We start from the raw sequence: 13561 nt of genomic DNA, 5'->3' as shown, positions 1-13561 counted from the left end.
CCCCTGTCCAGTTGAGGAGGGGGAGTGATAGAGCAGCTTTGGTGGGCACCTGGCATCCAGCCAGGGTCAACCCTCCACACTGAGCTGGCCAGACAAGTGAGTTCTATGGGGAGTGGGTTCTGGAGATAATTTTTCTTTTCTCCAAATCTGCTGTTACCTCAGAAATTCCATTTCGTGCCACAGGAGAAATCAGGTATTGTGGTACATTGGTAATCTTTGACTTGGGGAGTGCAGAGGCTGCGCGGAGTACACGCGCTGTAGCCTCCCGATTTCTATCAGGATTAGGGTCAACATTTGAACCAAAGGACCACACACTGCCATCTGGCAGGGACCAGGTTCGGCCATTCAAAACATCGAAACCCAAAATATTTTCATTATGATCTTTAACTGCAAAGCAAGCAGAGGATATGCGCTTCTCGCCTGGGAGCCATAAATTAACTTTAGCAGTTTGACAAATAACACTTGCTCCATTTACTCTGGTGACTTTAACTCTCTGCCATCCAGGTCGTATGCCCAGCTTCTCAGCATCTTGTTTTGTTAGTATTGAAATCTGTGCTCCTGTATCTGTTAGGAATTTAATTGGTTGTCAGTGAGGACCTACGGGAAGAATAATATCAGGGCCATCATTGCTTATCCATTGGTAAACATTGACTTTCCAGACAGGAAGGGCCAATAGCTGTCTGGAGTTTACCTGTTTTTTGGTTTCTGTTCCTGCAATTCCTTTAATTCCTGTCGCAGAGGAAAAGAAGGGTTGGGAGGTCCCTTGGGGGCCGATTGAGGGGGAGCAGTAGCAGGTGACACTGCTACGTCTCGCTTTTGAAAAGCTTCTATCAGGCTTAAAATAACTCCAGTCGATTGTCTATGAATGGCAGCTGTGGGAATACCCATTGCCAGGGCTTGTTTCCACAGTTCATTCCTTTCATCCTGGACCCTCAATTGTCGATCAATGGGTCTCAATTAATGAGAGCTACTCTGGGGTGCTTGCTTAACCTGTCTAACATTTCGACTTGTATTTCTGGTTCCACTGGACACATCATCCCATCCCATTTCTCGCCCAAGATTTATAATGTCGTGCATCAGTTCTGCCCAGGTGGGAAGATGCCTTATGGCTCTTTGTGCGGCATTGGTCAGCTTCTGTGGCTAAGAGGGCATTATATTCTGTGTCCCTTCTAATTTCGTCTCGCTTTGCAATGAGGTAAGGTTTAAGCACAATTGGGGCTCCCCTGATTAATGGTTTTAGCATGGCAAAATCTATGGTTGTTGGGAGTGGAACATCATGTGGAGCACGTTCATGCATAGCCTGTATACAAGCAGCCTTTGTCACTGCAACTGAAAATTCATCTAGAGATTTTATAGGTATGATAGATGGTTCTCCTCTCTCTAGCGCATCTATTCCTCCAGCCCAATATGCCACTCTATTTGTTATTGAATGGGAATTTTCCGGGGGGTTGGGGCCAGCATTTAAAAAGACACCTAGTCCCCAATATCCATTTGATTCATCCCCATTTAATAATATTCTGTCCCCTCTGGATAAGCACACATGCCACAAATATTCTGTTTCAGTTTCTCCGGGCTTACGGCCGTATCATTCCTGTAAATTGGCCAGTTGAATCGGATCGAATGGGATTGTTTTTCTAGTGCGATCTCCTGCTCCACCCCGTGGTCCGGTAATTTCTTCTGTTTTTATAATTGGTCTAGCGGTGTATTGGGGAGGCTCAGGCAGGGGGAGGGGGTTATCTTCGTCTGAGCTGTTTTTATTTGAATCGTCCCAAATATTACCATCTCAATCTTCAGGGCATACTATTAGTTTTCTGATTTGAACTATGTCGGGGGGTTTTGGAGCCTGCATTAATATCATTTCAACGCGTTCTCCTAACTTCTGTGCTTTTAAATTAGCTTCCTGAAGTTGTTTTTCCAGATGTTCTATTCTTAAAGATAGTAATATTTCAGTAGCTTTACATCCCTCTATTTCATCTTGCATATCTTTAATCTTACTATTTGTGTCTTTCCTTTCCTGGTATGCTGCTTCTAAACATGTTCCCAGCATTTTACAAATTATACCTTTATCTTTTCCATCCTTGGTCAAACCCCTTGCATAATTCAATTGCTTCTCTATCGCTTCCCATTCATACCAATTACTATGGACCCATTCTCCTGAAAAGCTGAGGTTTGGATTAATACCGTGCTTTTGTAAGTAATTGGTGATACTACTTGCCATCCTGCTGACTATGCCAGTTTGTCACGAATCCTGATTTAGGATCCTGCCAACTACGCCAATTTGTCGTGAATCCTGATTTAGGATCATGCCGACTACGCCAATTTGTTACGAATGAAGTGGTTTAGATCACTTAAAGAATCACTGTCAAAGATATTAGCAAAAGTGATTTTTTAATGTGAATTTGTAAAAGTGCGACTTAACAAAGTTCAATGGCAAGGTTCACTCTATTACTTACTACATGGGAGAAACATACAAAGGAAAATCAAGTTAGAATCGATTTAGAATGATTTACACAGAGACCGGAGATGCAAAAGGGTAAGGGAGACACTCCTGTTGAGTCACGAGGTTCAGAATGGACCCCCTTGCTTTCTAAACTCCTTCTCAGAGAGGAGTCTAGGTGCGGCTGGATCCAGTCTTAGTCTCAGACTTGGACAACAGTTTATGCCTAATAGAAGGGATACAAAGGGTAAGGAAAATCTCCTGTTAAATTACTATGCCAATTTGCTGGGGAATGAGTGATTATGGATCCTATATGACTTTGAGGTAGCAGCAATTTAAGATTTATTAACACTATTACGGTAAATCACAAGATTAGGTTATATGATTTTTAACAATACTTAATCATAAGCCAATTATCAGAGTGATTTAATAAAGTTTGCTATCAGCACTACAAAGTTTCCTAAATCAAATTGCACACACACACACAAACGCGCATACACACAGATATAGAGGTTAACCTATAATCAAGATTTCTCTCTCTTAGCCAACTGTGATAAATTATTGGTACCAAATGATCTTTTAAAACCTTGTGAAATCTAATTGTAGTGAATTACTCGCTATTCTCCTTCGTCAGCGTTTGTTAGCAGACAATCTTTGACCCCTTCTTCATTGGCATCTATCAGCAGACGATCTTGGAAATCCTCACGAAATCTACTCTGAAATCCTCGCGACATCTACTACTTAAAATCCTCACGAAACTATCCTTAAAAATCCTTGCGAAATCCACCCTGAGAGGCGTCCCAACTCGGGAGGAGATGCTGGGTCACAGCCTGCTGTGATCCCGGAGAGCTCAAAGGGTCTCACTTAGGATCACTATTTATAGGATTGCGAGATGATTGACTTTGGTCAGTGTATTTCCATTCTGGCCATCATTCTTGTCAGGTAATTCTGGCACCCTCCAAGGCAGGCCATGATCCAAGCAGCAGGAGTTTCGGGTACAGTTCCAGGCAACAGGAGTTTCAGGTACAGTTAGGGAGTGCCTAATCATCCTAATTCACTGTACCCTAGCCAGGATAAGAAAGTACCAGATTGTCCCAACTCACTGCACTTGTAGCCAAAACAAGAACACAACGTTGGCTGGTCCTGACATCGCAACGTGACCCAGGGGGTCTGCACCAGCACATAAATTGATAAAAACGTGTTTCCTGCTGGCTAGAGTATCTGTATAATAGTTGCCTAAAATATATGGATTCATTTAGTTGTGAACAATGTAACATCTGTGAAACATGATTCTTAAATAAATGCAGTATTCAATGGGTATAGCACTAGTCAGGCCTGTACAGGATATTACTCTACCCTCCTCCACCCACTTCTTTAAGTAATATAATTAAAAGTTGTGAAAGTAAAAAATTAATACCGAGACTGTTGAATTAAATGAATAGTAACACTGAATGTCTGTATTGAGAATTAATCATGAGTAACATATGCCACAAAAATTGTTCATATATTTTATGCTAACATCTTGAAAACTGCACAGTTTTAAGGTACCAGGTTGGTTTAAGCATTTGACCAGATTAACCAATGTCTCCATCTTAGCTGATAGGTATTAGCTGAATTTTCATGTTTCTAATATAGCATATCGTCTAGGTACTGCCTGTGTGAAAATTGGAACATACACAGTTAAACTACCTGTGAGTCTATGGAGGGCCTGGTTTGCCTTATGACATTATTAATTCAGTGAATTCTGTGCTAGACCCAGCGTTATTGTTATCTGATAGTCTGAATGCTGTCTGGATGGCAGCCAGCTAAAAAAAATGCTTCAGCTGACTTTGATCCGGAACAGGACTTCTCTTGACTGTCCTGGGATATAAATGAACCAGATACCAAAGGACTGTTGATCAAAGCTTCAGTTTCTAATCTACAGTTCCCTCTATTTTGTCTTCCAATAATAATACTTGATGCAGTTGAGTATACGGAGAATATTTCATGTAGGTTTGGCATCCAACTTGAATGAACAGATAGAAGATACGATGTGCTTATTCCATAGTATTCCTAATCTATGTTAAGTTTAAATAAACTTGGACTGTGAATATATGCTTTTGTGATGATAATATTAAAGGACAAGAGATTTTGACTTTGAAAATTATATGAGGGGAATTAATTTCAGATAATCTTGTCTTTGTAAATACATCAAGTACTCCACATGTCTGTATGAGATTAGTTTTTGTTAAACAGTTGAATATTTTTTTAGAAATGGTAAAAGATTTCCAGCAGCATGTGAGGTCTGCCCATGCAAATCCCCCAAATAGATGCAAAACAGACATATAAATTAAAAACATATATTGTAGCAAATTTGTACAAACGAATTTTTGGCTTCATAAGAACTAAAGGAAGGAATGGACAGACTTTGATGTTGTGTTTTCTTATGAAATTTTCTTATATGAATTAAAATATAAATTATTTTATTTTATTTGAAGTATTTTATTTAAAGCTTATAATACTTAGATAATTTCCTTTAAAAAAAAAAATCTAATGGAAACTTTGTGGATTTGAACTTTTATGCCTAAACTGTCTAGGGAAAAATAATAAAACGGAAGACAAAATTACCAGAAATGCAGATCACTGTTTTGTTTCACATAGATTCTGGTCTGGGTCTGTGTCTGGAGCTGCACTGATATAACGGGGCTGTGCCAGTCCAAAGTACAGATAGGCAAAAAAAAAAAGCCTAGAAAGATCAAAATGTGATTTCTCCTCTTTTGTCTCCTTTCCTATCACTCCTTCTCCCCTCATACCTGAAAGTGGGAAATGTGTGAAGTAGCTTATCTGATTACGATGTTATAGATTCTTGTACTGCGTTGCTTTTTGTGCTGTCTTTGTGCTCATACCTTCCAAAGATTTTTGAAAATAAAAAATTAATAAGTGGTGCACATTTTGAGTTAAGCTTATCAGAGACATGCTCATACTTGACTGGCTAAATTCAAGATGTGGGTGGGGTTTAAGATTTTTTTTTTTTAATGTCTGAGTGATGATTTTGTGGGGTAGAGAAGATAATACAAAAGGATAGGCTAAAAAAATGTTTGTTTTTTTTTTTTTAAATGACTCACTTTTAGCAGGAATGTTTGAACACATTCACTAAAATTACAATTTTTTTTACAGCTTCTGGAAAAACATAAGAACACGGAAAGCATGGTAGAGCTGCTTGAACTGTATCGAATGGAAGATGAAGCCTACAGTAGTCTTGCAGAAGCTACCATGGAGCTCTACCAGTACTTACTACAGCCATTCCGAGATATGAGGGAACTTGCGATGCTTAGAAGACAGCAGATAAAGGTATGGTAAAGGTAACAGAACTTCTTATTAATGGGGAAATCATGCTTTTCAGTTACTATTTACTACTTTTATTATGCAGTATATGCAGTGATGGTTTCTCCACTAAATGTTGACCCTATTTTTCTGGTTCCTTTACTCAGAGGAGTGCTTTTGAAGAGTGAGAATGTCTCTGACATGTAGCTAACCATCAACTGTTTAACTTACTATGTTTGACTATTTAAATTCACTGTTGAATTTAATAGGTGAAACTTACACTTTTGTGATTACTGGGAATACTGACTAATACATAAAACAGAGACACATGTTGTACAGTATCTATGTGATTGTTAATTCTTTTAAAAGATTCTACAGGAAGTTACTTTTCATTCTAGTTTTCTGACATAATGTGATAAACCATGAGAAGTCAGTAGCTTCTCATTTCATGTTGTGAAACACTTAAACATGGAAGTGCATTAAAAGTATGTAATTTGTTGTAACACTTTAACAGTATATTTTCCTAAGAGCTAAAAAAGTATAGCCAGCTGAAGAATACTACATTTTGGTAAAACTGTTTTATAACACATATGTTTGTTATATTTAAAAATAATTCTAATTTTAAATACTTAACCAAAAATAACAAATGTAATCTTTATTGCATCTCAGAAGTACTTTTGATAAAATTAGCAGTTTCTACTGTTGTGGTTTAACCCCAGCCGGCAACTAAGCATCACGCAGCCGCTCCCTCACCCCCCCCCCCCCCCCCAGTGGGATGGGGAGGAGAATATGGAAAGAAGGCAGAACTCGTGGGTTGAGATAAGAACAGTTTAATAATTTAAATAAAAAATAAAATATAATAATAATAATAATAGTAATGAAAAGGAAGATAACAAAAAGAGAGAGAAATAAAACCCAAGAAAAACAAGTGATGCACAATGCAATTGCTCACCACCCGCTGACCGATTCCCTCCACGCCTCCCGGCCAACTCCCCCCTGTTTATATACTGAGCATGACGTTCCATGGTATGGAATACCCCTTTGGCTAGTTCAGGTCAGCTGCCCCGGCTATGCTCCCTCCCAGCTTCTTGCACACCTGCTTGCTGGCAGAGCATGGGAACCTGAAAAATCTTTGGTTTAAGATAAGCGCTACTTAGCAACAAGTAAAACATCAGAGTGTTATCAACAGTATTCTCACACTAAATCCAAAACACAGCACTGTACCAGCTACTAGGAAGAAAATTAACTCTGTCCCAGCCAAAACCAGGACACCTACACAGATTAAGACCGTAGCCTTCTGATTCTTTTAAAATATGTATTGTAACATAGAAGCTAAAATGGGTTTGTTTCATTTAATCTGTATTGCAAATGTCAGTTTATCTGTTTGGCACCTTATTCAGTTAGCCAACATTGTTTTTACTGGTTTCAATTTAAAAATAGTGTTTTTCTCTGTGTTTGAGTATAAATTGAGGGAGGCAGGCAAGAGGCTTTACGATTCCAAAACTAGTTTTATTTTGAGCTATTGCTGCATCTATAAAGTAATTTTTCAGAAAGTTCAGCAATCTGAAACTAACTCTATGAGATAATGTAATGATATTTGAACTAAAAGTGCTTTTTTTCCCCCTGAATGATAAATGCTGCTGCATAGAGAATTGGGATGAATATTTTTTTTCAGATGTATTATACTGTTGAAGATTATGCACGATACATTTAATAGAAAGCCTTCTTCAGCATGATGAAATAGTTCCCATTTTATCTGAATTTGTAGCTGTAGCACGGGAAAAGATCTTTTGTCAAACAAGAGAAGATAAATATCATATTGATCATGGAACATGAATTAAGATTTTTTTTTTTTTTAAACCTCATTGATCTCTTAGATTTCAGTTTTAAAATACCTCGGTTTTTATTTTCCTGAAAGAATAACCTTGGTAAACTTCAGAGGCATGTTCTGTGGTTAATTAATTTAGTCGTACATAGTTGCATCTAATGTACATTAAGTTCTCTTCCTAACTTGGCAATTTTTGAGTTATAAAACTTGGTCATCTGTATTATGTGGTAGAGAAAGATGCCATCTCTCTTTTTTTCCTCCCATTTCATTGTTTGAGAGAAAGCAGTACTTGTATCTATGATGACAAAATATATATTACACTGGGTAGCGGAATTGGTTTATAAATAGAAATTGTGCACGCGATGGTTTGTGTTAACTTGCTGCATATATTTTTCTGGAAGGCTTAATAATGGAGCAAAGATCCTTAGGTTCCTATAAACCCTTATGACGGGGATTAGCTCCATTTTCATGCATAACAGTATTTCTGATGCTTACTACCTCAATTAAATGGGAGTTGTGAACACATAATACTGTTTAAATATAAAGACTGACAAGGAGAAAGATAAAGTTTGGATATAGGGCAGGGTAAGGATGGAAGAAACTGCAGAATGAGTTACTAAAATAAAAAAAAAAGTTACAAGGATAATTAAGCTTGAATACAAATATCAGTATTTAGTCAAGATTGCCTATGCCTTCTGTATTAGGTATCTGTCTTTGATTTGTGGGGAAGTTGTTTTAGTTTGTTTTTTTAAGAATTTGGGGGTTTTTAATAAGTATTTTATTTTAATCAGTTTAATTTTGTTTGTTTTCAGAATGAGATTAGGAGGAAATGAATTGCTTTGCCTATCTATAATCTTTGAGAACAGTGTTTAGTGTCCTTCTTTTGGAACAACACATAAAAAATGGAAGATGTATCATCTGGGTGTTAAATTTCTGCTATTGCTGTGAAACTTTAGGCAAGATACAAGCCTACAGGATGGAAGGGAGAAACAAACACCAAATTCTGTGCGCTCAGCGGAGGCTTATTAGAGTAGGACAGCTGAATTCTCTGCAGATTCCTTCTTTGAAAAAAACCAGGACAAAAGTTCATAACAGTTAAAAGCATTTAGAAGCTTGAAAATGCAGATTAGCATTGTCCATGATATAAGTCCTTTTTTCTTTTTCTTTTTATCTTTTAACTTGATTGTATGCTAAATTTTCAGGTGTATTTTGCCTCATTTAGTGTGAAGGATGGATCATTTAGTATGGGTATCAAAGCTGTACTGTGAAGCACTTAAATATTGCTGAATTTGGAAAACATAATGAAAAAGGTAGAAGATTATGGAAGGAGAAAAGGATGGCTTATTATGAAGTGGAACACAACTCTGGAAAACTGATTTCTGCCAAAATTTCTATTTAATTATATACTAGTCACCTGACCCTAGAACAATGCGTTCAGCAGTGATGTTTCTCATTTTTTTGGGCTCACAGCTTCAGAAACCTAGTTTTGTTTGTAGAAATGCTTAATATTTGTAAGTGCTGCTCAAATCCATGGGGACCTCCTTCTAAACATGGCAAAATGCTTACCAGATATCATGCATTCTTGAAAAAAGTGGACATTGCAAACACAGCAGTGTTTGGGACCTACTTTTTTGTTTTTTAAATAATATGGGAATAATCCTGCTAGCCCCAAGGCCTTTGGGGGACACACAAATAAAAGCTAATTTGTAATGAACTGTATTATCAAATTGAGAAATGCTCACCAAAGAAGCAATTCTGTACTCAGTTCAAGATTAAAATGTAAGATACGCTTACTAGACACATTCTGTATGTCTAGTATGACCATATTTTGTATGGTAAGTGTGAAAAGTTGTATTGATAAGCCAGCCAAACACTCAGAACTATAATTATGTTCACGGAATGCTAGAGAAGGTGTAATAAAGGAATTGAAGATAGTATTGTAATTTATATACACATAAAAGCTGTGCTGAATTTGTATAGGCATTTTTAAATGTCACTATTTCTGGACTGTTGCTGTTTTCGATGTAATAATATGTAAAGACATTCAACCAGTGAGTTTTAGCATGTTATTTCACTGTTTGGATTACTGGTCCATTTCTTCTGATTTCAGACTCTTGGATGTAACATAGGCATCAGGCAAGTGAAGCTTGATATTCAAATGCTGTATTATGTTTTAGGCTATCTGTATATTTCCCCCAAAATTCTGAAGACAAGTATAAACTTAAAACCAGAGTACAAACAATATTTATAGATTATTTTATCTAGCATTTTGAATTCTAAATGGATTTTAAGATGCTCTTTTTGCTAGAAATCAGACTTCTAATGAACTAAAAAAAGCTGCAATATTTTTGATCTTAAAAATGTTTCACATTTATACCCACAAATTTTTAATTTATCAAAATGGATCATTTCCCTGTGAAAATTTAGCAATTTTTTTGTATGTTAAGAATACACATTGCCATAGCAGAAAAGTGGGACGTAGTAGGCATCAGTAGCTGGAAACCTGAAGGTGGAATACTTCTCCCGAAATTTGGAAGAAGCAGAGTTAACTACCTGTGCTCTGGTGCCTTTGATTTCAGATAGTTAAAATCTTATTTTTTTCAGATCCTCTGTCACGTCCCACCAAAAGGGAGGGAGAGGTGACTCAGATTTGCCGATCCCCTTGGTGTGGAATAGAGTGTACAAAACACTAGGTCCGTAACCAAAGACTTTTATTCAATAGTTCAAGACAATTGACAAATAATCAGATAGCAAATTCCTTATTGCTCGCCAAGCGTGTGGGGTTTGTACCTTGCATTACTTATTAGAGAAGAAAAGCAAAAGAATAAAAAGAAAGAGAGAAGGGGGAGAGAGGGAGAAGGAGCGGGAGAAAGAGGGAAAGAGAGATCACCGGTCCGGGTTCCAGCGTTGGTCCAGCCAACGGTGGTGGTGGGGTCGTCTCTGGTCCGCAGAAGCGCTCGTCCAGAAGTTCCTCCTTTCTTTTCTTCTTTCCCTCTTCTTTCTCTCTTTTGGTACTTGCCTTCTCCTTATATTCTTATCCTTCAATGTGGACTGCCTCTTATTTGAATTAGCCTCGCTTGCTATGTAAATTAGCACGCATGCTTCTTGCAGGCGGGGGGGGGGGGCGGGGCGGCGGCGGCGGCGGCGGCGGCGGCGGCGGCAAGTCTTTTTGGTCTCGAATTGAGTCGGTGGTCGCGATCTCCCCCTGCCACATTTACCTTTCCCCTAGCTCTGGCTTCGCCCCTTCTTGGGCAATCATCCAGCCTTTTGCGGGCTGTTCCCTCTTATCAGTCTTTAGCTCCTCTTCAAGGATCGTTTGAGCTTTCATCACCTGCGAGTGTTTGAGACATTCCTCGGATAGCCTCAGCGAATCTCCACTCCCTGTTCCCTTATCGAGTTTGTCTCCTGCCATTGTCTGTATCCTTCTGAGCAAACAGCTCTTTGTTCCAGGGGGTTACAAGTTAACCTTGGTGTTAGATTGTTTGTTCCTCCAGTTGGTCTCCTACATCCTCCATGTATAGTGCAGTCTTCTGAAAGTATGGAGGGGAGGAACCAGTTCTAGTGGTTGATATTTGGCTATAGAACTTACTGACAGATTAATAGGATCAAGCCTTAAGCCCTTTAAGACCAAGATATAAAGTGGTCTTTGATACAGGTTACCAAATCTGGTTATTTAAAAAAAATCTTTCAGAAGAATAACTTCATGGGCAAAACCCCAAAGCCTTTTATGTATGTACAGTTGTATTCACTGGCCTTCACAGAGAGAAAGAAACTACCGTCTTATTTTGAAGTTTTATGGTCTTATAATTGTGGACCAGTACTACACAGTCATGGTGAGTAGGCACTGTGTTTGATCAAACCCCAGGTAAAATCAATGGGAGGCTTTCTTTTGTTCATGCTTTTTTTTCTTTTTTCATTTTTTTTTTTAAAATGTGCTTGGTATTAGACTATAGATAAAATGTAAGATAAATTGTTTTATAACCTCGTCCTGGTTTCAGCTGGGATAGAGTTAATTTTCTTCCTAGTAGCTGGTATAGTGCTGTGTTTTGGATTTAGTAGGAGAATAATGTTGATAACACACTGATGTTTTTAGTTGTTGCTAAGTAGTGTTTATCCTAAGTCAAGGATTTTTCAGCTTCTCATGGCCAGCCAGCAAGAAGGCTGGAGGGGCACAAGAAGCTGGGAGGGGACACAGCCAGGACAGCTGACCCAAACTGGCCAAAGGGATATTCCATACCATATGACATCATGCCCAGTATATAAACTGGGGGAGTTGGCTGGGAGGGGGGGAATCACTGCTCGGGAACTAACTGGGCATCGGTCGGTGAGTAATTGCATTGTGCATCACTTGTTTTTCTTGGGTTATATTTCTCTCTCTTTTTGTTACCTTCCTTTTCATTACAATTATTATATTTTATTTTTTATTTAAATTATTAAACTGTTCTTATCTCAGCCCACGAGTTTTACTTGTTTTCGATTCTCTCCCCCATCCTACCGGGGGGGGGGTGGGGGGGGTGGGGGGGGAGGAGCGAGCGAGCAGCTGGGTGGTGCTTAGTTGCTGGCTGGGGTTAAACCACGACAAACCTACACCTCGATGCCAGCAAAACTTTGACACAAGCGTTCTTGAAGGTCTGAGTTGGACTGGATTTGTTTAACTGAGCACTGATAATATCTTGATACAGGTGAGAGACTACAGTCATCGTTACCTCTCAATTCATCTTCAGGAAATGAGAACATTAAAATGTAGTTATACATTAAATATATTTAAAAGTACTCTTAGTTTCATTGCATACATATTTATTACCTTCACTGACATGTTAATTCACTTGAATGTGAGGGGGTTTTAAGGACTTTAAATATGCTAATGTTGAGGTCTAGCACAGGAAATAAGAGAGCAGCATATAGCTTGATAAATTCATTTTTTTGAAATTGTAGAATGCTTTATTAGTCTATGTTGTGCTTCTCTTTCAAGCTCCTTTAAGCAGATACTAGTGTAGTTAAAAATCTGTCTCAAACGTCTACAGATTTATTTGTTGGTTTAATACTTGGTGGTGAAGTGCAGCAGTGAACCTTATAGCTAATTTGACTTTGATTTGTGTAAAATGAAATACTTTGAAATAAACTATGTTGCACTGAACATTTTAACTTTTGGTTTAAAAAAATGTTTTTGCAAAGTATGAAACAAGTTCAAAGGAGAACATAAGTTTAGTGATGAGGATAGCTAGCAAAATAAAATTACTTACAAAATACTACTTAGAGAAATACTTGGGAAAAAAAAAATCTTTCAGAGTCAACTGAAGATGTTTTTGGGAAGGGAGTGGACATCAATGCTTCATACTCTTAATTTGTAGTCTTGCTCCCATACATCAAATGGATGAGTTCTGTATTACTAAATCCATGTTTTTATCATTGGCTCTAGAATAACTGATGTCTTAGTGAGCTGGTTTTTGAACTGTGAGTTTTTTTGGTTTTTTTTAAAGTCTCATAATATTTTTGAGTGCATGGTGGTCTTGCAGTGAAAAACATGAAAACAAAGCTACATAAGGTGCGTTGGAGGACACTAAAGCAGCGCTGATTTAAAATTTATAGATTACTTGCATGGCAACCAGCTCGACTTCATTCCTAAGTTTCTTTTGGTATATCTGTAGCTGAAGATGTGTCCTCACATCATCAGAAATCATAGATAAGCTTGGCTTTTGAAAAACCTGTAGAGTAGGCAATAAATGGTAATCTAAGTTTATGCAAAATGGCTAGATTTGCAAAGGAAGGTAATAAACTTTGTTGAAACTATTGCTTTCTTGTTTGAGGAACTGGTATAATAGGCTGAATTATGCTGTAATAGTCTTTATAGTCTCAATGTCTGTTTAGGAAGGGCTGTATGCCAGTTTCTGTTTACATTCTAAACTATAAATCCTGCAGATTTATTATATAGCTTTTCTTTATGTGAACTCATACCAAAATGTTTTGCTGACTTAAAATCAGGATTTTATGGG

The 13561-nt window shown here is 37.9% G+C and overlaps 1 protein-coding gene across 1 annotated transcript in view; it reads left to right on the top strand.

The window, feature by feature from the left end:
* The window catches only part of LOC127028689 (junction-mediating and -regulatory protein-like), a 94980-nt gene that overhangs the window by 33149 nt on the left and 48270 nt on the right, over positions 1-13561 (top strand). Inside the window, exon 2 of the mRNA XM_050914390.1 lies at positions 5594-5767. Coding sequence (XP_050770347.1) covers positions 5594-5767 — 174 coding nt within the window. The remainder of the gene's footprint in view (positions 1-5593; positions 5768-13561) is intronic.

This window comes from Gymnogyps californianus, unplaced genomic scaffold (genome assembly GCF_018139145.2).
Source record: "Gymnogyps californianus isolate 813 unplaced genomic scaffold, ASM1813914v2 HiC_scaffold_39, whole genome shotgun sequence".
NCBI lineage: Eukaryota > Metazoa > Chordata > Aves > Accipitriformes > Cathartidae > Gymnogyps > Gymnogyps californianus.
The sequence above is the reverse complement of the archived record's forward strand: the minus strand, read 5'-3'. Positions and strand labels throughout refer to the sequence as shown.